Source organism: Echiichthys vipera (assembly GCF_963691815.1).
Source record: "Echiichthys vipera genome assembly, chromosome: 10".
Lineage (NCBI taxonomy): Eukaryota > Metazoa > Chordata > Actinopteri > Perciformes > Trachinidae > Echiichthys > Echiichthys vipera.
The window spans coordinates 17,775,233-17,802,190 of record NC_139835.1 but is presented as its reverse complement, the minus strand read 5'-3'; the positions used below and the strand labels follow the sequence as shown (position 1 = coordinate 17,802,190).

Here is a 26,958-nt window from a genome sequence, read left to right as displayed (position 1 = left end):
TAAAATGTGTTGTGTACATAATGTACATTTCTTCTGTTTTTTGTCACTATTAGCTGCTTTTCTATGGTTTTGAAAAGCATGAACAAACCTGAAATCTTATTTGTATCTTTGGAATACAATACCAGTTGCATAATATGTCAAGAAATCAATTCACAGCCTTATGCACTTATGTGTGGGGGTCCAGTGGCATGCAGTCGGTTTTAACTGATACATACTTGAACTGTGGAAAAAATATGGCCCCGCACTTGATTTTTTTCTCTTCACTGTTCACTCTTATTATTTCGTGATTTGCAGCCGCCACTACAAATGAAGACTTATTGTTTGAAGCATTTCATTGATAAAGGGATATTAATAGTGGTAGCACCTTGACATATCTCCAAAAGTATGAGAAACTATTCATTCATCATAGGTAACAGAACACAATATTTCTCATTGAATTATAATGCATGATAGGCTTCATCAGTAATCCGTCTCCATCAAAGTTCTGTAGACAAAATATTGACTCGAGATAATTCAGCAGCATTTCATAAATTTCTGATTTTGAGCACTGTATGAGCCACATTCCACTGTCTAATGACTAAAGATGTTTATTTATGTGGACCAAATAATGATTTGCTCTATTGAAGTGTTAAGTGCAATAGTTTGAGGGTATTTTTTTTTTTAAGATCCTCAGTTGAGGGGACTGAGATTTATTTTAATTGACTGTCACTTGACATTGTACTTAAAGCACCGTTAGTTTGATTAAAAACATGCCACTGTTTTGATAATTGTATACGGGGGAAGCAAATGTTCAAGGTTGACAATCAAAGCTTATCAAATATGATTCATATCAGTAATTAACAGCTACAAATATGACTCCTGAGTCCTATGAGCCATTGAAAATGACTTAAAAGCCAGATATTAAAAAGAAAATGTTTACCAAATATCTGTTAATAACCTTTGAACACATCTTTATAAAATCCCTGACAAATAGGAAATTGGAGTGACCGCTCAACAAGTGGGGGACTGCAATAATTGAGTGCATAGTATTACTGTAATGTGTTGCTGAAGTTCTTTACCTTGAGCTCTCTGCTCCTGCATGAATACAGATATTTGTTCATCTTTCAAGCTTGCAAATATCTGCCCATATTTCATAATCAGAAGGGTCAGTACCGGAGTTTTGGTGGTTCTGTGTAGCTGTCGAGCAGCTGGGACCTCTCCTCTCACCTTGGTGTTACAAAAGAAGTGTACAGACTGCTTTCAGGCAATCAGTGGTATCAACACGGCCTATAGTGCAGAATAATTGTGCCAAAGCATTCAGTGTGAGAAGGCTATGACACCGCATCCATTTAAAAATCCTGTGTTGGGGTTTTTCCCCCCCAGTATTTATTATGAACGATATATTGAAATGTGTATTTATTGTGGTTTACTAAAAAGTCTGTATTGAGTAAATTGCTTCACGATCTTAAAATTGTCTTTTGTTCCATGCTGGTTGTGAGTTGTAAAGCTTCATGTGCCTGATTTACAGTATTTCATTCTATTTCTTATTCTGTGAAATGCAAATGTTTTGCACAAAATGGTACAAATGTTTTCAATGTCTTTGGTTTTCCAACTGTAGATAGAGCCAACTTCATTCACTTCAGTTGTTTCATTTTTACCATGGTTTTGAAATAAATTGAATTAAAATTGCTAGCCAACATTTACAGTTCAGTGATTTTTTGAGTGCAAAGCGCCCTCTGCAGGTCACAGGGAGAAATGAGACAGAGTGGCTCTCAGTACTATCCCGCTGACTTTATTGACCTAAAAAATAAGACCTCTTAATACAGAGACAAACATAGACAACACACACATTCAATCCTCACCCAGTCTCAAACTTAAAAGTTATTTACAATAGCCGTCTTAACACTAGTGCCTGCACCAGGAATTCATTAGTGGACTCCAGTTCAGATGTAGAGGGAAAGTTTCAGACATTTGATCAACAAATATAGATCCTTCGGTGCATTCATTTCACACTGAAATTTACCTTTTGATTCACACCAAAGCATAACATTTGGAATAATACAGGTAAAGATTGCTGAAATTAAAAAGAGAATGGTGCATCTTAAAAATCTGTTATGGTGTTTACTAAAGCGTTGACTGTAGTTACAATTTCAATCTTCAATAACAAAGTAAATTTCTCTTTGTTATTGAGAAATTTCACTTCTAAATCGAAGCTCAATCTGAATGAGCAGTTTCAATTATCGTAATTGAAAGCAAGATTGGCCTGTTCCCCCATTTTAAATACATAATTTAAGTGGAATTATTTAAAATTTTCTAATTCAAAATGCAGGTCCAAACTGATATTCACATAATAATTCTTTATTCTTGAGGTCTCTACACTCAGATGCCAGTTTATTAGGTACACCTAGATAAAACTAATGCAGTCTAACAACAGCCCTGCAGCAGATCCTACCTTTATGAAGGTTGTAATATGTTCAGTTTTTTGGTTGACAGAGAGGTGATTCAACTTTACGATCATTTTGATGCCGTTGTAGTTAAGTTGTACAGAGAAGTGTTTCCAAAATTTACTCTACTAAAAAATTGCCCCAGTAGGATGCAACACAACCACATTATAACCTTAGTGAAGGGATGATTCATCACAGGGTTGTTGTATTAGACTGCATTCGCCACGTGTACTGTACCTTAAAACCGGCAACTTAATGTAAAGAAATCACAAGATATTTGTCTTGCAAGATTTTTCTGGTCAGTGTTTGAAAAAACAAATAAATAAATAAAAATAAACTCTGTAAATAACTGAATTTAAGTGTATTGACTCCAATCCTGTTCTGAATACCCTTTTTTGATCACAACACTATAGAAGCCATTTTTCTCCATCAACCCCACTACACCACCACCCATCCCTCCACCACTCCACCCATCAGCATAAAATCACATCTAAGGCACTGGACGGTAGCAAATAAGAGGTTTTGCATTGTTAAAAAGTAATTTTTAAAAGTGGGGACAATGCACATCATACTCAGGTTTCAGGGTTTCACTTCTAGTCTCTTTGGTGCATAACATTTGGAATTTTTGTGTGTCCAAGTTGTTTACAATATACATCATCTACTGTATTTTTTTGTATGATTTTGTTTGATTTCACTGGAAAATGTACAGTCTTTATAAACCTAATACTGCATGTGTCGGTTGCCAAGACTTGGAGTAGTGAATACATTTTAAACGCAAAAAAGGCACTTTTCAGCACAGTGCATCTTCATTGTTCCAAGCATCTCAGTTCACAGTCTGATTGGGAGCATTGTGTCAATGCTTCCTTCCAGCAGTGGCACAATGTGGTTTCTCTCTACAGTCTAGACTTCAGCAGCAGTTTAGTTCTTCTATGTATAAAAATAAATTAAAACTCAATGTCAATCTAAAAAAACAAAAAACACTGCACGTTAACTGCATACAGTATAGTATACTCATGTCCTAGTATGCCTATGCATCAAGAGTGGCTATTTTGCAAAACGGTAGTTTGCACACTCAGATGAAGGACCAGAACTGGTATCTGTCTGAGGGGTTGCAGAGGGCCAGAGAGGGATGCTCGTGACGGGCACTAAGACACATGTTCCATCCGGGGTTGTAGAATAACTGGTTCTATATGAAGAGAAGACATTACTATTACTTTCCTAAAAAGACAACCCAAGTGTCTGAAATCACAAATCACTACACAGAAAACGAAAAAAAAAGACCAAACTCACATCCTTCAGTTCCCATTTTTGCTCTGGTCCAACAAATGTGCTCCTGCCTTTATACTGGCAGTCCTCCAGCCTCACAGTCCCCTCTGCCCCGTGCAAACACAGCTCCTTCTGAATGTTGTGTCTAATCTCACGATGTGTGGAGAACTCAAAATACTACAGCACAGGAAAACAGGGGGAAAAAATGCCATCACCCTCTTTGATTTACGTGATTTCTGTCAGAGATAGAAGGTACATTTTCTGACTGACCTGATTCCCTCCTAGTCCGTGACACGGGTACATGATCAGCTGTTTCCCGCCCACATTGTTCTCGCCGACATCCAGACATGAGTCTTTGCCGACATTTTTCACCTACAGAGAGAGAGAGGAGGGAAGAGAAGGGTAGAGCTGTGAGAGGAAACAAAATGAAAAACTAACATCCAGTGCAAGCTGTTCAAACAACTTTAGTCTCTGGAGTGCTTTTCAGTGGTGTCAAATTGGAATTGCTCAGTACCCTCTGGAGATCCCAAGTGGAAACCCACAGTGGCTAGACAGAGCTCTGAGGTTTGGAAAAAGGAGAGCCGGTGGTGGGCTGTGTGATCTTACTGAGCCAAAGTGGAGTGGGTTGAGATCAGGCATGAAGGCTTCTGGATAAACGTTCTGCAAATACCACGAGAAGCTCTTGCACTGCAGTCGAACACGGAGGTCCACGCGTTTGGAAATGTCTCCAAAGTCCCTCTGTTAAAACAACGGCAGGCAGGAGAGCAAAGCAGTTCCTTTACATTGATCATCAACACAACAACACAGTGGAGGCATGCTGGATACTAACATGTTAGTTTAGCATGTTACCATGCTAACATTTGCTATTTAGCACTGAACTCAGTACTGTTCGGATGAGGCTAATATGGATTTTTGTCCTAGGGTTGGTTGGTAACCCTAGATTTGCGAAAAACTCTTGTGAGACACGCTCCCCGACTACCTATTACCTACTAAACTCAAGGTCAACTCCTAACCTTAATAATCTCGTGAGACATTCTCGGATCTTGGGTTGCCATCTAGAAACAATCTCCTTGGTTGGTAAAGGAATCACCTGCCCATCTCTGCTTCTGATTGGCTTATCCTTCTTACCCCTAACCAGTCTCAATCCTCATGCCCAGGCCTAACTAACCCCACCAACAAAGGCAACGAGTTGCCAAAAAGAGGCCAGGTATGGGCGGATCATATCCTCGCAATACTAGGAAAATAAAAATCCTCTGGAATTTCATTAGTTTTGCAGGTATTCAATCATAAACCAAACTACATAGTAGTAAGAATATTTAAACTGAGGGAAGGGTTAAATAAAAAGTTGAGGAATCATCAAAGTTATTACAGTTCATCCTGAGGGTGATGTGGAAGGATTTACTTAATTGCAATCCATTCGTCAAGCATTGATATATTTCACTAAAAAACTAAACTATCAACCTCATAGTGGCACTAGCAGAAAAAAGTCAGGGGATCACCAAAGTCATTAGGTCTCATTCTTCGGGCTCATGGACTGTTATCTTGTTGAGATATTTTAGTCTGCGGTGCATCGATTGACAGCCCCGTTCTGAGCTGACATCCAATTACAGAAATAAAATGTGCAACCTTTAAAAGAAAATGAGAATATTCCCACTTTGATTTTTTTTAAAACTCACAATCTCTGAATATCATCATCACTTTATTTTCTAAAAAATCAATAACTGTGTGCCAGTGCTCTTATCACTCCTTTGTTGAACAAACTAACTACAGACAAACATTCGATCACTGTTCCTTTCAAATGGATGCATAGCAACACACTTAAAAGGGCTCTGCAGGCACCTCATGCTCTTGAATAATGGGAGTACTTACTATAATGACGAAGGATGTTACTCATACTAGTGCACACTGATAGCTACTGCAGTGGATTCCTTGAAGCGGTTGATGTCGGCTTCTTTTTGAAGCCAGTGAGAGAGGGATCTGTGAGGTACAGCCCTGAGGGAACCGTTTATGGCACCTCTGGGACCACATGTTGGGAAACGCTGCGAGCCTGTGTCATTTAATAGAGCTGACTTCCTTCAGGCCCCTGTTTCTCTGCCCCTAATAGCTAATACATTTCCCTCCATTACAGAGAATGTGTTTAATTTCTTCAGACTTCATGCAAGGAGAAGTACAACAGAGAAATGCTACGGTGTGTAATTATATGCTTATCAAGTAAGTCATGATCAGGCATAATGCTGGTAACTCACAGACAGGAGTTGGATTTGTTCAAACATGTCTTAAGGGTGGGTGGGGGAGGTGAGTAATGATGAGTGGTCTTTAAAGCCACTTACATATGACCATGGGAAGTACTAGTGAAAGATAATGCTGCAGAACAATTTGCTGCATTTGAGAGGCTAGATAAGTGCATTAGTGTCAAAAGAACTACGTACATCTTTTGCCATCTGCGCGGCTTGCTGATTACGGCGGTAAAAGATCTCCTTGTAGTCGTCCATCCAGACCTCCGCCAGTCGAACCTGGTTACGAGCAATCACTTGTGTGCCCTTGGGAAAGGTGTGGGGGCTCTTAGTGCGGAAAACATGACCCACAATGGAGCAAGGGAGGATCTCCAGCTGTCCGCCACACTGCCACACCTGTGGTTTAATGGGAGACAGCGCAAACAGATGTATGATGACATGCACTTAGACACACCCATACAGCCTGTTTGGATACTGGAATGACTGAACAGGTAAAAATAACAAAACTGGTACACAACCAGACAAACGAGCTTAGTGATGCCTTACCCTAAATGACATTTCAATATTCTCACCGCCCCAGATTTCCATTTTTTCATCGTAGCTTCCAATACGGTAGAAATATTCTTTTGATATGGAGAAGAGTCCACCAGCAAATGTGGGTGTCCTATAGAGACATTTTGTGAAAAGGTTTTTTAATGATTTCATACAAGAGTTTATACAACGTTATGTATTCATGCATGTTTTTTTGTTTTTTTTTGCTTACTTGATAGGGTACGTTTCATCCTTCCTCCTTTGTTTCTCATGATCTGGTAGACTCTCCCAGCCAAAGGAAAGGCTCCAGTCAAAGTTGCCCCGGTTGTGGTTCTGGCCATATGGGGACGGTTTCACAAACTCAAAAGTATTGAGATCAATAGTGGTTATATCAGGACTCACTACTGCAGTGTGGTTCTCTGCTATTCTAGCCAGTAGGGGCTCCAGCCAACCATTAAAGCACTCACCTGTCAACACATGCAAACCAGTCGTTACATTTCTTTCTTTCTTTCTTTCAGAATAACCACTAAAGGGCTAGTTTTGGAACGCAAAAAGCCATGTAGACCATGGCAAGGATTTTAAGAAGAGCAAACATAAGGTTGTTGAGCTATGTGGGTGTAAGTAAGGGTGTGTCTGACATGCAACTGGTTTTAGTGTGAGAAATGTCAGTAGTGTTGACTTACAGTGGGCGTCCAGAAAGGTGAGAGTATCACCCGTGGCCACAGAGGCCCCCAGTAACCGAGCGGTGATGAGTCCTTTCCTTTCTCGCTGGCGGACGACTCGAACAATGTTCAGTTGCTTCAAATACTCATCCAGCTTGTCCTTTAACACATCTGAAAGAACAGGATATTAGACTACATTAAAGGTCCCGTACCATGGCCTTTCTCAGGTTCATACTTGTAGTTTGGGTTTCTACAATGACATTTTTTCAGTACAATAACAGTTATTTTTCTCATTCTGTCCGTCTGAATAAACCTGTATTCACCCTCTGTCTACAAATGATCTGTTTTAGTGCCTGTCTCTTAAAAAAACATTGAAAAAGCCCAGTCTGTTCAGATTGGTCATAGTTTCTGGATTTCCCGCATGTGTGCTCTTGACTTCTCTTCACCCCCATTGCATGGCCCCTTCTACCTATATTTAGTATAGGTGTGATTTTTTTATATTTTCGTAGTATTTCTATACAACCTAGTCTCACTCAGTGGATGTACATGGCTGGGATAAAGCCTGACATTTGGCCAAATGCCACACTCCCCTTGCTCCCCTTCCACTATCTGCACGTTACCGTACTCAAAATCACTACGAGAAACAACAGTGACAACCACCAAGCTAGCAAACCTACATTTAGCGAATCTACGTATCACAGAGTTTGAAGTTGCAGGCCCAAACAACTTCACAGGATTCTATGACATGACCATCAGAGTTGCTTTCCCACATATTTTAACTCTTCAGCTTCCAACATTGACTTGACCAATGTACCTCTGTGATAACAATTTAACAAGTTTCTGCAAGAGTGACATATAGATAGGAAATCATCTACGGTTTTAACAAGTAATTTTAATGTCAGGGCTCGACTCCCTACGTGCAACTGTTCCACCAAAACAGGTTTCCCCCCTGAGACTATTTGGTAGAGGTGCTGTCGCTGCATCCGGAGCTTAGTGCCACCCAAGATGACTGTGATTGGTTTAAAGAAATTCAAACAAGTCAGATTCCCTCCCCTCCTCCCCCGCTGGAGGAGTCTGGCAAAGAAAGACTATATAGCACCTACACCTCCTTTATAATCAAAAAAAGGACATGGAAACTTTTCACTTTTTTACAATACGGGAACTTTAAGAAAATTTGATGAAATAATACACGACTGAACCTGTACACAGTCTCGGCAAGTCTTCAGTATTGCTTAAGTTAATACTAGTTACTATTCACAGTCCTCAGCCTGGAAGGTGAGACTCAAAACAGATGAAAAAGGACAATGCTGTCTTCCTTTCATCTTCAACATGACTGGCTGTCAGGAGAGCTGCTTCCAGCTGTGGCCTGCTCGCTACAAATAACTTCGCTAAAGAGAGTCACATAGACTGTATTACCTTCTCTCCTCTCCAGCATTCTGTTTGCTTCCTACATCAAACCTGTTTACAAGAGTTAACTCGATGACTCATTTCTAAGCACAACCATTATTAATTCCTCTTAGGAAAGTATTCACAAGCAGCCCCTCACTTCCTGTTGTAACCCAGTTCATGGGCCACAGAAAAGAAGGGAGCTCCCCTCTGCACGTTTCATGGCACACCAAAGAGCTGCCCACCCAACATGCTGCATGAAATCACCCCCCCCCCCCCCCAAAAAAAAGAGAGCAGGGCGTTCTTGAGTGTCTCCATTGAATTTTACCATCCACGCTGGCGTCGTCCACTAGGATGATCTCCTTGAGGAGAATAGCAGGGGAGCTGTGGAGGACACTGTATACTGTCCTTAGCAAGGTGCTCCAAGCCTCATTGTGAAATACAATTATCACACTGGTGGTCGGTAAGGCGGGGCATCGCTTGAAGGTTTGCTCAATACATCTGCAGAAAGAAGGAGAAAGAGCACAAAGATCTGACTGTCCTGTAAAGTTCCTGAGTGGCACAATGGTCTAGTTATTACATCTGCAGACGTTCCCCTGTGGGGTGTCCATTTCAGCCACGACACCACATGTTTAACAGCCTTTGAAATACCTGCCATATCAGAGCGGGAGAGGCTTTGTAATTGGTCTTAATAAGATAGCCAATACATGGACAGGCTTTTATGTCTGTGTCATGTGGGGACTATCTACTGACACGTTCTTGGACTTACATGCACTTGCATGCACTGTAATTTGCCAAACATAACTGTGCTTCTTTCTGAACTGGCCAAAGTAACTGGGCAGGCATGCTGAAACAAAGTCCCGCTCGGAACAATCATCTCTGTGGTTTCTGCCTGAGATTTTCCCCAGTTGCATAAAGCAAATATTATTAATGTATTTAGATTACACCCCATCTGTATTACACTGATCTGTTTGGGTGTTTTTCAATGTGTGATTTTAAGTTATGTTCTGGGCCAGCACATCAATCCATGGGAGTAGTAACAGGGAAAGAATTGTACTTCTTGAAAAGCCCCAAAGCTTTACTTACACCCACTAGGTGGTGCAATTACATGTTGTTTATAAACCTAAATCCTTAGTCAATGACTTAAACATTATTTGGTTTACTGTGTTCGCTAACACAACAACATCACTTCTTGAGCTCTCTCGCACATTTGGAATAAAACATTAGGTGCAAAGCTTTATATAAAGGGTAAAGATTGTACAACTGGACATACTCTGGTGGTCTCGTGTCTGCGCCCAGGTCTCTGCTCAAGGAGATGCGGTCACTGGCATACAGGTTAAAGCAGTGTTTCTCTTCACCCCTCTCCTTCTCCTTCTGCTCCTCGGGGCTCAGTGAGTCTGTGTGGAAAGCTTTGCCGGCTGCTCCAGGAGCTACAGGGTTCTGAGGTGGCCGCTCCAGAGCTGGTCTGAGCTCAGCGGCGGTGTAGTGACCCGGCAGACAGGACACGCTGTCTGCGTTGTCCGGCTGTCGCACAGGGGCTCTGATCTGCATCTTTGGGATCACGTCCCGGAAGTTATTGACTGCTCCTATCACCATGCCCAGCATGGCGTCACGCTTCACTGCCATCTCCTTCAGCCATGGGTCCTCCTGTTGGCTTTGGCTCCCAACTTCCCATTGTATGAGGAATACAAATGTGACAAAGACAAGGGCGACTATCACCAGTTTCACTGGGTGCAATCGCCTTCGAAGAACTCTGCGGAGAGCTATCATTTTTCTTCAATGGAGAGCAGACCAGCTTTGAACTGACATTAAGCTGTAACCAAAAATATAGTCAGATGTTTAACCCTCTTGCTACCAATATATTTAACATACGACATTCAGATGTTTAATCCTCATTCTACCAACATATTTAACATACAACATTCAGATGTTTAATCCTCATTCTACCAACATATTTAACATACAACATTCGGATGTTTAATCCTCATTCTACCAACATATTTAACATACAAGGACTACTGACCAAGAGTACACTACAGGAAACAACAATCACAGCAAAAAATGTTAACTTATTTCTTCTCAAAACATTATTTAATTAATGCAACCTGAAGAAAAATAATACAGATTATTATTTTACGGAAGTTACAGTTTATCTGCATATTGTGTAAATTAATATAGAGAGAGCTTAGGAGGAAATATGAGTGATGCATCTGTCTCAAAATGACTGACAGACTGCCTCTACCCCCCTAATAGTGTGTTATTTTGAATTAGTACCTATGGCAAACAGTTTATCCACCTGTTTTATCTATTAAACTGTATAAAATGCAATTGAGTAATTTTTACACATTATACACTGTGTAACACTAATTAGAACAGAAATAAAATTACAGAATAAACATTTGATTTAGTCATTGGGTACAAACTGATGTACAAAGTCATGAAAAATTGGAATGATAGGAAAAAGGCATCTGTGAGAAAATGATGATGATTAACTAGCATCCATGTGGGCTAGCTGTCAAACTTAAGACATTGGGGTTTACATATAGGATACAAGAGAGGCTAGTTAGACAGATATACTGTCAGTAGCTCCTAAGAGCCCTTTTTGTCTTAAAAATAAAACAAATCAACTATGTAGCAGATCATGGTGACGATAAAAGTAGCCTGCTGTCATCTCCAAATCACATTAAAATCGGATTGTGAAATCAGCACACTGCTCTGGATTCCTTCGGAGAAAAAAAAAAAAAAAAAGACTACTCACCATGAGTCGCTTGAACTACAGCCTTCGGTTAGAAAAGTCCTTTAAATTGTTCTAAAGATGTCAACGAATGACATCCTGCTTCGCCTAGCGATCCTTCATTTGCTGCTGGAATTCCAAAGAAACTTTTTCGCGGAGACGAAAGACAGATTCGCTCTGTGCTCTTCTGACTCCACAAAACTTCCGTCTACTTGGATCCAGGTGCGCTCAGGTAGAGGGAGGAGACGTGCCGGCGCGCCTGCGCAGAGAGAACTTCTGCGTGTCACAATGGTCACAGTCCATACAGGCGCACCTGAAATAACCCAACATGTGAGAAATCTGGACAAGTTAATCAAGTTTAGCGATGGCACTTCGACTTGGGTTGTCCTGTGAGAACATTTTACAAATATATATATATATAAAATAGATCAATGTTGAACCAAACATGCAGGATATTCGTGACATACCTCTTGATAGATACGCTAGAGTGCTCTGCAGTCACTTTGACTTCAGCAATAGTACAGGCGGTGTTCTCCACTGAGCTCCTCAGATTCAATGATGGTGCCATTAATGGGATTTGTTCAACTGGTCATTCACTGGGACAGTTGCTGGGTTACAAATAATGGAGGAACGCGCTATGCAACTCTCACATCCCACCGCATCCAATCAGCTTCTCTGAGAAAAAAACACCACATCTCGCACACCGAGCTTCAATTTATGCACGAACTGAATAAATAAAAAAACGCACATGTACCAGCGCGAATTCTGGAACGTTTCGCTTTTTTCGCACGGATCCGCGTGGATCATTAATAACATCTGAGCTATCGTTGCTTAAGATAAAAGTTGTTAACTCACCAACAGACTCTGTAGTTTGTCTAATCCTTTAATTCCCCAGGTTCCCCACAGCGGACGGTCTAAAGACGCGGATTCCAGCCGCAGGGAGCCCGCTCTTGTGCCCTGTTTGACTTTCTGCCTTTGACTTGCACAGTGACTCCATCTGTAGTGACTGTGTTCCCCAGCACTTCCTATTCACGGCAGGAATCCAGTTTATTATGTCCATTAAAACGTTCACCGTGTGTCCTACTCCCCCCGAGTCACGGTTGGAAACGTTTGTCTATGTGGCAAATTGTTTGATGATGTAAATTGTCTATTCAGAATATGTCCTAATCAGGAGGGTGTACATGTGCTTATTAACGCATCAGTTCGAGCTTTAGTTAGAAACAAAAAAGCAGGCCAAAGAGACAAGAGCATATATCTAAATACGTTTATTTAAATATAAGCTTATAAATAACAGACATGTGCATCCCATTACTCAAATACAAGATAAAACAATATAAAATTGATTTTCATGTGAATTAATTGTAGAAAATCATTAGAAGGACAATAAGAATTTGTCATGTTTCAAAATGAAAAGGTTGTCAGACAGGGGCAGCACACTAAATCCCTTGTTTTATGCTCCAAAATCAGTTGAAATGTTTGGAGTTTGGCTTTGTGAGGAATGAAAGAAAAATGCTTTCAGCTGTATGTGCCTGAACCCCTCTGCTCTGTGTTTTCTCTCAGGATTGCCAGCACCCAACTATGCATACACTCAAATTTACATAACCATGTGTTTAAGGGCTTTCCCCCAAAGAAATAAGACAAATAGCCGCACATGCTTTTAACTTGACAGCAAATGCCAAACAATACAAGTGGATTCAATCAACATAATTCATTTTATCACAGAAACATCAGCTTCACGCACACGCGCACGCACACGCACACGCACACGCACACACACTTTTAACACTAAGATCTCAGGGCAGCACGAGCTTTGTCCAGGATGTCCTTTCTCATTTTCGGATAATTTGGATGAGCAGACAGAACCTGTGGACGGAAGCAAAGATTATTCGCGGGATAAATTCAGATCTAATCTCTGTTGAATGTTAAACATCCGCAGGTGTCTCACCTTATGACACACATCTATGGCATCAACATGCCTCTTCGCCTTTAAGTAGTTGAAAGCAAGTTTGTATCCTGAAGTAAAAACCGGTGGTGCATGTTAGAAATTTATTTATTTTAATCCATTTCTTCCCTTATAAATAGAACAGGACATGTGATTTTAATTGAAATACCAATAGTTGGGTTAGTCTGATTTCCATATTTCCAAGCCAGTTCATAATTGAGTGCTGCATCACGGAATGCCTGCTCCTTTTCCATTATGTAGCCCAGATATTCATAAGCTTTACAGCATGACTGTGGGTAAAAAAAAGTGCAATTATTATCACAAAGAAATTGACATAAAAGACAGCCTTACAAAGTAAAACAAATCTCCAAATGGGGAAAGGTTTTTATGTGAATTGGACTGTTTTGTAAACGACATAATATTCAAACTGTAACACTATTTTTCAGCCTGACCTTGTTATGATTGAGGCATCTCTTCAAGAGGTCCCCGGCCATGTCATACTTTCCCGAATGGATGTAGATGTCTGCTAAGAGCAGCCAGCTCTTCTCAAACTCATCGGCGTCAACAATGCTCCAGTTCATCTTAGCTATGCGTTTGAGCTGGTTCCTGGCTCTTGGAGTCTGTTTCAGCATCATATAAGCTGTCGCCATGGCCAATAGCGCTGGCACGTGGTCTTTCTGAATTCAACCAGAAAATCCTGGTGAGACAGGATCAATCTGACAACACCCCCCATCCCATTTCTATTTGTTTACACTGAAACCATACTGACTTCACATCAGTACACAGCTAATGTCTATTTAACAAATACAATTCACAAAACTGAACTACACCCATACTACCAATTACAAACTGTATTAAAATTCAGCCTGACACAGTGTAATGCGTAGTTCACAACCAAATGGAATGAGTGACATTAAGAGGGAGCCTGACTTAATGCCCAGCTCCTGCCGTGGATATATTTACACAAGAGAGAGTGCACACCAGCTGGGGTTTACTTACCTCATTGTTTGCAATCTCTGTGAAAACACTGAGGGCTTTCTCTACATTGGCCTTCTGTTTAGTGGCCAGGAAGCAGTAGTGCTCCAGGATGCGGATCTGTACTTGTCCTCCTGGTGTCTGAGGCTTTAACTCCTTCAGCAGCTTCTCGGCTGTTCTCAAAATAATCTGCTCTGACGCCTGCTTCTCTGTGGAGTTCCTGGTGAGAGACGCAGGTGAGCATTAGAAGTAAGTCTGTGGGTTTCAAACAAAAGAATATATACTGCATTAAGTCTAGAGTCCAAGGGGGCACTCACACTTGGCCTGGTCGATCTGTGCCTTGCTTAAGCGCGATTATCCCCCCTCCCTCCTCCTCCCCTGCTGGCCAGGCCCAGCCTGCACTCACACTGCTTCAAAAGATCATGTGCAATCATGCCGTGCCGAAGCCCACCTCTTTCAACCGGACCAGGATGCATGCTGTACTTAGGCAGGGTATGGTTGCACTCACACTGGTCAAACAAACTATACTTTAGCCCTGAATCATGCTAGGGCACGGTACGAATGCCAAGTGTGAGTGTGCCCTTACTATGCGCCTACTGCCACTCACCCAATTTCACCATCTAAATTCTCAAATACTTCTCCTCCTATGGTGGCGTTGTCAGGGTTTAGGTAGATTTCGATCATGCTGTACACAGCATTTTGACCCCAATCGTTGTCTTTCCGTGCTTTGTTAAAGTGTTGCAGAGCATCATTAGGTTCTCCTGTGAACCTGAGCAGCAAGAACAAGTTTATCTTAATCTTAATATTATTAGATCATCATTTTATATCATATTCTGAGGAAAGGCTCCTCCAGACTTACCAGAGATAAAGTCCTTTGCAGTAGTTGAACCCAGGGTCAAACCTGGTCCTGGAAGAATGTTTTTCTGCCATATCAAGAAATCTGGGAATTTCTTCCAACTTCCCAGCCCTCCTCAACAAGTCAATGAGACGTGACAGTGTTTGGTAGTTGTCTGAAAGCAACAGGTGTAAGTCATTATGCTTTCCATTTAGGAATGGTCAAATCATCAATTCACATTTACTGCAATTTTTTGGAAAGGTGACTCTATTGCACCTGGTTTGCGCTCCAGGAGTTGTTGAAAGTGGAAAACTGCCTGTTCATAGTCCTGCTTCCTAAACATAATGTCAGCCATCATCTAAGGACAAACATATGTAAGAAATAACTTGTATGACTTTCTTTAAAAAAACAACAAAACATTTATGGTCAAAACTGATGTGACAGACAAACAGAACAAACCAGAGTTGCATCTTCATTAAACTGATCATTCTTCAAAATGATGCTGCATTGCTCCTGGCACGCATCAACCTCAGCTAGAGTGAGGTACAACTGTGCCAACTCCAGCATCACCTAGAAACAGCGAGTGCATTCATTTGAATTCATGTGACATTTTTGGTAGAATAATGCAGACTATATAAATTAAATCTTTCCACAACTAAGATCACAAAATTTCACTAACACAAGCACCAGACTCTGAAAGATGCCAGTGCTTGTTAAGCACAGCTGCAGTGAGTACACAGGACGTTTTTGATTCAGCTGCACTGACCTTGCGATCAGTCTCACAATACACAAGAGCTTCTTTGTAGAATTTGACTGCTCTCTCATAGCCCCTCTGACTTGTGTAGTGTTTAGCGATCTCAGCGCAGATCTCGGCAGCAAGCTGCTTCTGCACGGGAACAGCGTCAGGCTGCTCCAACTGCACCCGCTTCAGCACCTTGGCCTGCACATCCCGGGCCTACACACAGCAAAAACCGCATTTTGAAAACAATAATAAACATCATCCTTATTATGTGACTCACTGTCTGTCTTTTTAGGCAGATCCATAAGTTTTGCTTGGAAATAATCATGCAAAAATATTTGATGGAAAATGTGAAAAGATGACCAAAGCTATGTTCAAACTGCAAGCAAAAGTGGCCCAGATGTGATTTATATTTTTTTGCTCATATATGACTCAGATCTGGGTTTTTTTTTTTCATACCGGAACATGTAGTTATAAGTAGCCCTTGACATCCTGAAATCTGGAATAAATATGTTTTAGTGAAGCCACGTCATGACCCCCCCCCCCCACACACACACACACACACACACGCACACACAGAAAGAATTTATCTTCTGCTCATGAATTCGCTGGCTTCCACTGACCGCTCATCAACTTATAAATAAAAACATAAAGACTTCAGTGGCCTTCATATTTACTTTGTACGACAGTGTGTTGTTATTGTTCTTTTTCACGCAAGCGGTTCAGTTCAGGACTGTGACCAGTTCACAGTGGAATCTGACATGGGTCACATTAAAAAAATAACGTTAAAAGCCAAACAAAAAAAATTCAGATCTGAGCAATAAATAGAAATGAAGCACTAAGGCTTGCAGTGTGAACGTAGCCAAAGTCTAAGAGGGCCAAACAACTGCAACCACTTACTTTTTGTAGGGAAAGTAAAGCTTCCTCATTTTTCTCAACCCTATTCTGGACCTTGGCTAAGAGGACCAGATAACGGCAATCATCTGAGAGTGCCAGCAGTTCATTCACTGGAATAAGAAATTAGATAAGTTAAAAAACTCTAAACAACTAAAATGAATCAGTACAACACAGTAGAGGGATATTTGGATGTTCTTTACAAATACAAACCAATTTGGCACAGCCATATACAATATTTGCAAATATTTTGTTTTTATCTTTGCATCAACTTGTTTATACTTGGGCATTATTTGCGAGTCACAAACTGTCATCATGACTTGATTCTCTTGTGGTGTTTTTGTCATCAGGAGTTGAGTGAGTGAGTGAGTGAGTGAGTGAGTGAGTGAGTGAGTGAGTGAGTGAGTGAGTGAGTGAGTGAGTGTGTGTGTAAAATACTGTGACTTCTTCAGTACCTGGCTCATGGAGCAGAGCGTCATGCAGGACTCTCTCACAGTGCTGATACTGCTTCATCTTCAACAGCAGCTCAGCCAGGTCGTAGCGCAGGAAGTTCTGCTGCTCCGTCTTCAGGGCTGCTTCATAGTAATTTATTGCCTGTGGAATTGCAGCTTTGTGTCAACACTGTTTTTTCTGTGATTACATTGTCTTTTTTATTGTGACAAATAACATTTACAACATGTAACACATCCGACATATAACATATGACAAATATGATTCATAGATAATGGGGACCATGTTGCAAGTCCAAAGCTCCTTCTGTTCGATCCAATTCCCCGAAAACAAACACCACAGCATATATACATATATATTTTCTACACACATCCTCATATATCCCCACGCTACATCCGCACAAACAATGCAATACATAACAATACACAAACTCATGCTAACATACACACTTACACAAACACTTATACAGTCATGTTTATCTTTAAAGGAGTGTATAACACAAACCTTGACGTAGTTATGAGTCTTGACCAGGGCTTTCCCAATCTTGCTGGCTAAAGCACCATCTTTGGGGTTTTTCTTCAAAGCATTTTCATAAACCTCAATGGCTTTCTCAGGCTGAGGATAAACAAATTAAATGGTAAGCGATGTCACAACTTGTTGTTGGGTTTGAAGTTTTTGGTAAATATTATTCAGGAATTGTAAATAAGTCTGCTCTTGTAAGTATTCTACACCTACAGAAAAGTTCCCCCAAAACCATTCTGTTTCATCAGACTGCTCTCAACTACAGGGCATGGATTGGAATAGGGACATCCGGTGTTGAATAGTGAGAACAGGAATGTAGGAGTGTAACGAAACAGTGATTACATTACATGAAGGCTAAACACCTACAACACCTCTATTTATAATCTCTTTATGAAGGATAGTTTTTACACCTTTGACTTTTTGGAAAAGGTGTAAAAACTGGACCAAAATAAAACTGGGATTAGACAACACATCATAAAAAATATGCTTATTTGAAGCATATAGCACTTTTCATAAAGCCATTGTAAGTTAGTCAATATCCACACAAATCATAAAAAAAATATCATCATAAGACAAATGTGAATCACATGTCGCACTTACATCTTGAATGTTCATATAGGCATCACCTAGTAAGAGGAATGTATGAGGGCTGGGCAGCTTCTCCACCATTTCTCTGAAGAAAAGAATGATATATCACATTATGCAGGTGTTCAGATGTACAGTATTGCTCTGCCGGTCTGAGGTTCAGTCATGCTTTACTCTGTCTCAGCTGCTCATGCAAGTAGCATCAGAAAACAGCAGAAGACCTGAGGCAACTGAGCACATTTCATCTTTACTGGATAAATGGCTTTGGTTAATTTTTTTCAATTGAGTTTATGCATGTGGTCTTCTAAATCCTACTAAAGACACAGCTGGATGGATTAGATTGGTGCACTGTGGCTAAATATCCTAGAGTCATGTATTTAATTAAGTTTCAGTCATTATTGTCCAGACATAATATTTACAGTGCATTAGGTTTCAGATGGACTTTCCTGGTTGGTACGGCTACCATCGTACATCAAGATTATTTGCTTTTGTTCATTTGGATCCAAATTTACTGCTCACCTGTAACAGCTTGCATACAGACGTTTCTCTTTTCTGTGGTTCAGATATATGTCTGCCATTTTCTCCTTGGCTTGGATGTAGTAGGGCTGCTCAGGGGTAATGTTTCTGAGCATACTCAGTGCCAGCTCAGTGTCACCACGCAGCAGGGCCAGGTCTGCATTGGCAATAGTGACACGTAGCTCCTCCGGGGTTCCAGAGAACTCATTGATGGCATCCTGCATCACCTTTGCTGCTTCATGCTGAAATATAAAATTAATTCATAAGTGTAACCATCCATCTACATCTGCAACCGCTTGTCCCTGACGGGGTCGTGGGGGGCTGGAGCCAGCTGACATTGGACAGGACGCCAGTCTATCCCAGGGCACATAGAGACAGACAGCCATTCACACTCACATTCATACCTATGGGCAATTCAGAGTCATAAATTAACCTTACAACATGTCTTTGGACTGTGGGAGGAAGCTTGAGAACCCGAGAGAACCCACACAGACAAGGGGAGAAAATGCAAACTCCACACAGAAGGGCCCCACCCCGGATTCGAACCAGGAACCCTCTTGCCTCATAAGTGTATCATTGTGAAGCGGAATGCGGTACAATAATCGTTTTATCTTGATTGTCTTGTTTTTATGATAGTTGGAAGCCAAAATTGTAATTGAAAATAAAATGTGATCATTCCCCAGCCCTAATCTAGAGTGCTTTGAACAGGATAGTATCATGTGCAAGTTTTCTAACATCAAAAGTCAAAATTTGTACCTGTTCTCCGTTGAGCCACAGGGCTTCAGCTAACTCCAAGAAGACAGAGAGACAGTCAGCAGGACTCAACTCAATCTTCTTGTTCTTAGACTTGGACGATGATCCAGCTCTACGGACACCTGGAAGACTCATGGCCATCTGTAGTGTCTGAATAGCCTCCGTCAGCTCACCCATTTTCTTCTTAGCCTGAGCCTTGATCAGGTGGTACAATGGATGTTCTCGAATCTGTAATGGACAAGAAATGATGACCCATTCAGACATGTAATCCCTGCAGTGACCTCTTAGTTCCTAATTGTAGCAAGAAATAACGGTCACCACAGAAGTCATTTTGATCATCACAGCCCAGCTAAACTGTCATAGATGACAGAAATTGATTCTATATTATTGACTTATGCTCAAGCCACTGCACTTTTTAATGAGCCCAAAGCTGACTACATAACCAAAACATTTTGCAAGGGACGGCATTTAACAATACACACTGATATCCTGTCACTGCTGACAATATCTTCAATGTTCCCCTCTGTGGAGACAAAGTATTAACTGGACTCAACATTCTTCATCCTGTCACCTATATCCTTTTCTGTATGCTTAACTGTGGACAAGCTGACATGCTCCTTAATGTTACAGCTGGTGGCAGAGCTGCATTGTATTTGCACATTTACCATGGGTCGAATACGAGCCTGAACACTGTTTTTTTTTTTAACATTTAGAAGCCAATAATACTGTCCATTTTGATGGTGATCTTACCTCAAAGTTATGGCTGAGGCAGAGTTCAAGAGACTGGGAACATAGTGTGAAGTTACCCTGCAGCAGATGGATCTGGGCCATTAGCAGATGAGCATCTGCAAGAGAAGGACACTGGTCCAGACAATGTTGTAGACTGCTCTGAGCAGCGTCAATGTCACCTGGATGAACACAGAATCAAGAGTATGAGATAAAAACCTTTTCTCTATAATACAAGATGTTGGTTGTGTTATGGTGGCTCTCCCTATATGTGTAGATATATATAGTACACATATGTATGTTGTGTTCTAAGTAGCACCGAGGTTCTAGGGAAACGTTAGCTCAATGCCCTGTGTACTGTGTATATGGCTGTGATGACAATAAACTCTTGAATCTTGAAAGTACTATCGTATATGTGTATTTTTCTAGACCCTGAAACACACATTTTTGAAAAACAAGAAAATACTTATGGAAATAACTGGTGTTTGTTTTTTTTTCATATTTCCTAACTGTGATTTGCATCTATCTTTTCCTAACATGGTTTTCTGATGTCCTTGCAACGTGACCCGTGTAAAACTCTCCTTCGCTCAGAAAGTAAACCAAAACATATTTTAAATGCGGTACTCACCAGACTGATATCTGACTTTGGCTAGCAGGAAGACCCCCTGGGGGATACCTGGCACAATCTTGACCACAGTATCCAACAATGTGGCACAGTGCTGGAGCTGAGGAGCAGGAGGCTGGCCTTGGGCTGGAGGCTAAAACATGAACAGTAACTGTTATATTTACTGCAGTGATTCTCAAACGTTTTTATGATGAGTCTCAGTTCAACAGGATGCATATGCATATCAAATGTGTGCAATACACACAATAATTAATGGTAAAATAAATACATAACTGACTGAGGCTCTCTTTCACTTTATATAGACATTTAAAGGACAACACTGACACCGAGTCATTGATGGGTCTCCCAGTTACCTTAGCAGGACACAGTGCTAGATAGTCTTTGACAATGTCCAACAGGAAGTCAGGGTTCAGCTTCTCAAAGTACTCCACTCCTAAAGGCAGACCCTGCAGTGTGGAAAAGTGTGTGTCCACAGCATCATTCAACAGAATGGTCACCTCTTCCTGGGGCCGGTGCTTTTTCACAGCCAGAAGGGCACAAAGGTAGAGAAGCTCCTGAGGGAGACAGAAAACAAATTGACTTTATTAGAAGGGAAAATGCAAAAGATAATTTGATACAAGAAAAGAGGGAAGTAGCAGAGAGGAAAACCTTACAAAGAATTCTGTAAGAGATGGATCAAATAAACAAGTCTCTCAGGAGGAATAACTTAAGAGAAAACACTGAAAGGCCTACAGGAGCAGCTGCTGCCTACCTTGCCAGGTGCTCTTGCTTAGTGCTTTTCAAACAATATAAATTAAACATAATAAATTATTCTAAACCATGATAAGCCTCTTCCTGTAGGATACTCTTACTAGTGTGAAACACATTTGATGTTATCACATAAAAAGATGTTTACCCCTGATTTTCCAATAGATTGTTGAATCTCTCTGAGAAATTCCAACTGTTGTTCTGCTTCTTCAAGTTGGCCCTCTATCAGCTGGCAATGAATTATTCCTGCATAGCAAAAATTAAAAAAACATTATACCTTAAGAAATAAAAAAAACTACATATGGACGTGTCATGTCGAAAGCAGATTCATTATTGCAAGACATTACCTGTCAAAGCAGAAACACTTGTCTCGTCCAAAGTCATGGCTGTCTTGTACCACTTCATAGCCTCCTTGATTCTGCCCTGAAGCACCATCTGGTAACCCAGCTCTGTGGCTAAATCGGAGTCCCCTGATGCCATAGAGAAGGCTCTTGACACCATCTTAAACGTCTGCTCAATCACTTTCTCATTTCGTCCACACTATGACAACAAGAAACACTGTAAATGCTGTAATTCCTTACAAGTCATACAACTCCTCAGATATAAAGGGGACCAAAACTGTAGCCTTTTAAAAAATTTTTTTAGAGAGAATAGTGAAAATTGTCTTACAACACGTGTGAAGGCTAGAGACAACCTGTAGAAAAGCTCTGGATTGTGTGGTTCAAGAATCTCCAAGCTGCTGATGAGGTTTGAAATCTGCTTTACCGACTGACAAGAGGGACAAAAAAAGAGCATCTGTAAATTGATCCATGAACACCAGTATTTACAATGTTATTTTAATTTGCGCTGATTTGCATCCCTACCCGTTCACAATATGAACATGAGCAAATGTGAACTTTACCTCAGTAATATCTCCTTCTCTACATAAAGAATGTAGAGCTAGCATCCGTAGTGCCTCCAGGTTATTCTTATCCTTCTGTAAAAGCCTGAAATGTGACACAAGGTGATATGAATGAAGTCCATAACCTCGACTTGATAAGCTTGGATTTCTTAAATTAATAGTAATAGGATATATGATACTACTACAGAACTGAGCTGAGCTTCCAGACAAATACGACCAATAACATTAAAACTAAAAGAAACTTTTGAAGGCTGCCAAAGGATGTTAAGTGTACCGCATGCTGCCTGCACCCCTCCCACTGTACAACATCTAAAGTGGATGTGGCTCTATGCTTGGTTCAACTTGAGTTATTACTCTTCTTCTTGTTCAGAAAACCTGCAATAGTGAATCATTGGAATTGTGTGCGGTGCGGAAGGACAGTGTGAGTACGCCCTAAGACTGCTGCACTTCTGGCTCAAAGGCCTTTTTATGCTGTCTGACACTGCCGCAGTTCCAGAGGGGCTAGCACAAACAATGGCTTAATCAGTATACACTGGTTTGAGGCATCATGCTAGTGTCCCATTTGCACTTGAATGCTGAGCCATTTGTAAAAGCAGACGGTGTATTTTCTTACATCCCTGGTGATGATTGCGAATGATTTTGCGCTTTATGATTACTCCAGAGACATTATAACCTCGGATGGGCTTACACTAAGAAAGACGTAAACTGTGTGTAACTCCGGAGAAACCTCCTACCAACCCATCAATTACCTGTGTGCTGCATCTAGGGTTTGCTCCCAGTCTTGAAGGCTGAGCAACAGTTTCATCTTCTTGATGAGGGCAGGCAAGAACCCAGGGAAACTAACAATGACTTGGTTAACCATCTCCAATGCTCCCGAGTAGTTCTGACGATATTCATAGTATTGTGCCTATAGACAGATGGAACATCACTTAGGGTGTATCATATGAGTTACTTTAGTTTTTAATATGAACAGAACGTCTTAAAATGTCTTCAAAAACAAAGTGTCTATCGAAAACTGTCAAAAAGAACTGAAAGATATTACATATGATGAATGGAATGGCTGAACTAAACAGAAAAAAAAATGTAAAAATGCAACAATCACAGTGTTTGCAAGAGACACATTAAATAAAAACACAAATAAATTATAAAAACTTTAAGATGGGAAATATGAGAAACGATAGCATCGTAGCATATACAGCTGTGACTCACCTTTCCCATCAGGGCAAAAACATCTGCTCTCTCCTTCAGTCCCTCATCAAAGTACTTTCCAGCCTTTCTGGCGTAGGCGTCTTTACCAGATGTCACATCTATCCAGGCTTTTAGGATTATCCCCTGAACAACAAATATCAGTCCAATTTTACAACAGTGAAAATAGATGATGCCTCTCTAAGTAGGCTAATACTGACGCATGTTCTTGAACAAATCACAAAAATGCAAATCTTACCTCTCTCGAGCCACTGGAGAGTTTGATCATTCTCTCTGTGTACTCCCTTGCCTTATCATTTCGCCCTAACAGCCAGAGAAACATCCCAGCATAGTACAGACTCTTGGGAGATGCACTTTTACGATCTTCTTTGACCTTAGCATCAAGTTCTTGAATAACTTCTCTGTCTGTGAATACAAAGCCACTCACAATTAGAATATTACCATCAAGTGTGTCCTTTAGGCAATAATAATAATAATAATAATAATAAACCACATGACATGAATAAAAAGGCCTATGCTGGCTTACCCGGGTTTGACTTTTTTCTCTCAGCATAGACAATGGCCATTAATGTGCAGAGAGACACATCTCGACTATCTTTTATTGTGTCCAACTCTATTGAGGCTTCTTGAAGTTGATCTGTAAAAAAAAAAAAAGACATAAATGCACGTTGGGAAGTGGCAAAGGGACACTAGTCTAACCCCAAATGGACCATGCTATTATTGTATTATTTCAAGTTTACCTTGCATAAGGGCACCATATGCGTGGAAAAAAATGTAGATCGGATCATTGCTGAATTTCCTCTGAGCAGCTGCTGCAGCGTTTACGGCGTGATTGAAATACTTTTCATAACAATAGCACCTGATCAAAGCCTGTGGAAAAACACATAAAGAAGGCACATATCACTGCTGCAACCAATGTTCTTTTTTCTTTAATAACAGAACAAAGTTACCATGGGAACCAAAGTCAAAAGAGGAACCCTGCGTTTAGCTTCAGCAGGCTATGTCAGCTAAGTTGACATACACACAGTCGATATCAGTCCTCATCCCCACCGTCACAACTAACAGTTATTATTAAGCGTTTTGAAAAGTCCTCCCTCATTTATTGCAAAGTTAACTATGCCACATCTCTATAATTTTGCCACGAACTGGCGTAATGGCGTTAGCGTAAACATGTTATATGTGGAGCCTTGGGTTGCTGTATCATTAAAACGTGTTCACCTACCAACGTTGTCTCTTCATCCTCCATCTTGACTGAGATGCGTTGTGCTTAAACAGTAACTAATTGAACATGTCTGAAGTGTGCTTCGGTATAAGAACAATATTATTGTAGGTTTCGTTGTGTTTTCGCCATCTTGCATCAACTCCTTTAGCGTTATCCGGTAACTTAGTAACAGCTAGATAGAGTGGGGCATTTATTCCCTGTGCTTTGTCTTTCAAGCATCACTTGTCCACCGGCTGCTTAATATTTAGCCACATTTGGTAAGATTGACTGGCATATCCGAACTCCAACCATAGTTTATACTGATTCTACATTATTAAAGATTTACTTGCTAAAGATTTTTCGGGCGATGATTTGACCAGTGCGGGCCTCACAGACTGGAATGAAGCCTGAAAGACCAAGCTCAGGGAAAATACAATCACTTTATGACGCCATCTTTATATTTGAGTCGCGCCAGTTTCGCCTCTGTATCTCCAGGTGGCGCACTCATCCTTTTATAAAATGTGATAACCATTACCAATGCTGCTGTTATTATTACGTATGCTGTTACTGCTGGTGCTAATAATAATAATAATAATAATAATAATAATAATAATAATAATAATAATAATAATAATAATAACAATAATAATAATAATAAGATGGTAATCACAGGCAATTATGATGAAGGGGAAGTGGCTGTAGCCTATATTCATTATTGGTGAATTTTACCATGCACCATGACTTTAAAGGATAGCAAATCAGTACAACTTGGGCATTTAAAGCAACAGGCAGAAAAAAACCGATGGCATGTCGAGGTAGGTTAATCTACTTTGAATAAATGGAAATGATTTCAGGGAGCTCAGCGGCTTAGTCTACATTCACGTTTGGATTGATGTGACCTATGGGCTTGTTGTTGGACTGGTCTTCTGTGTGCCAGACCTACATAATTAACATCCTCGGTTGGGGAAAGACATTTAAAGATAATGTCAACAACTTATGTCATTTTTGTTACTGTTGAGCTCAAGAAAAGAAGAACGTTTGCACATTCACAACACATCTTTACATAGTTTACCATCTGCAGTGGAAACATATTTCCACCCAGCCATTTGGTGGCCCAATGTTATGCAACGCCATGCATTGACTGTAAAGTATAGACTCTTGATGTCTACAGTGTTGAGTCCATGACAGGAGCAGTCATTGTCCAGCATTGGTGCAACTGTTCCAAGAGAGACCTTTCCATGCCTTGTCAGATACTATTTAGCACTAACTCTGGCACATAATCATTACTCTCTGCAGCACACATCAATGAAAGAGTAAATCAGGTTGGTATCGAGCTCTGAGCATGTGCAGCAATGGGAAAAGTCTGTGTTATGTACTACACAGTTTCCCTCACAGTTTTGAGCCCATTCTGTTAGAAGTTATTTTACCACAATAAATATGCAAGATGAATAATATTATTAAATATGAACTGTTTTGTGTTTACTAATAAATAAATCCAAGGTAAATTAATTATTTTATTTTTCCATAATACTCATAGAGTGTAGTTACATGGTAGGTAATCAAGGTGTTGTACTTAGCAAAGAGCAATAAATACTGCATGAGTTGTTGCACTTCCAAAGAATGCATTTGGAAACCTATTAGAGGAAATACTGGGGAATATGTACCCCCTGGGACATGGTGCTATAGCATTCTAATGGCTATATCCATTGTGGTTTGTACAGACCATTATTGATCAAAGAGCCATGCCCAATAGTACAAGCAGCTACCTTGCAAATAAACTCTTATTTTTTTTCCACATGTGTTGCTTGTATTTTGATTGCCTTGCACTTCAGTACACATACATGCATGTATTAATTTACCTTTGTAAACAGGTATCATGTTAATGGTCGAGGGTTTACATTTTATTACAGAATCGATTTATATTGTCATAATATCTCATTAACATTACTAGAAAATGTCGAAGAATTTGCACAATCCTCTGTTGTTTTTATGCTTTAGAAGGTGTTTTCTATAAACTGCAGCATTTTGCATTTGCTGTGAGTTACTGAGGGAGTGGTTCACTTGAAACAGAGTGTGTGTAGGTGTGTGGATTTAGCGGTTGAGAT

At 40.4% G+C, this 26,958-nt stretch overlaps 2 protein-coding genes across 2 annotated transcripts; both read right to left on the bottom strand.

The window, feature by feature from the left end:
* Nucleotides 1-1,755: 1,755 nt before the first annotated feature.
* Nucleotides 1,756-11,761, bottom strand: galnt3 (UDP-N-acetyl-alpha-D-galactosamine:polypeptide N-acetylgalactosaminyltransferase 3 (GalNAc-T3)). Its single transcript, XM_083922242.1, has 12 exons — nucleotides 11,704-11,761; nucleotides 11,261-11,549; nucleotides 9,776-10,315; nucleotides 8,831-9,003; nucleotides 7,138-7,287; nucleotides 6,687-6,921; nucleotides 6,470-6,587; nucleotides 6,119-6,319; nucleotides 4,296-4,427; nucleotides 3,960-4,061; nucleotides 3,714-3,866; nucleotides 1,756-3,609 (listed from the first exon to the last, which is right to left on the bottom strand). The coding sequence occupies exons 3-12, from the start codon at nucleotides 10,270-10,272 to the stop codon at nucleotides 3,496-3,498; spliced, it is 1,875 nt and encodes a 624-aa protein (XP_083778368.1). The 5' UTR covers nucleotides 10,273-10,315; nucleotides 11,261-11,549; nucleotides 11,704-11,761; the 3' UTR covers nucleotides 1,756-3,495.
* Nucleotides 11,762-12,635: 874 nt separating this feature from the next.
* ttc21b (tetratricopeptide repeat domain 21B) lies at nucleotides 12,636-24,898 on the bottom strand (the record flags this gene model as incomplete). Its single annotated transcript, XM_083920986.1, has 29 exons — nucleotides 12,636-13,099; nucleotides 13,182-13,249; nucleotides 13,348-13,468; nucleotides 13,631-13,855; nucleotides 14,178-14,373; nucleotides 14,761-14,922; nucleotides 15,013-15,163; nucleotides 15,265-15,346; nucleotides 15,448-15,558; nucleotides 15,755-15,943; nucleotides 16,628-16,734; nucleotides 17,077-17,215; nucleotides 17,576-17,686; nucleotides 18,194-18,266; nucleotides 18,698-18,936; nucleotides 19,451-19,675; nucleotides 20,198-20,355; nucleotides 20,802-20,931; nucleotides 21,152-21,352; nucleotides 21,694-21,791; nucleotides 21,893-22,085; nucleotides 22,215-22,313; nucleotides 22,447-22,531; nucleotides 23,196-23,353; nucleotides 23,656-23,778; nucleotides 23,891-24,057; nucleotides 24,179-24,289; nucleotides 24,393-24,522; nucleotides 24,875-24,898. The coding sequence occupies 29 exons, from the start codon at nucleotides 24,896-24,898 to the stop codon at nucleotides 13,022-13,024; spliced, it is 3,954 nt and encodes a 1,317-aa protein (XP_083777112.1). The 3' UTR covers nucleotides 12,636-13,021.
* Nucleotides 24,899-26,958: the final 2,060 nt, after the last annotated feature.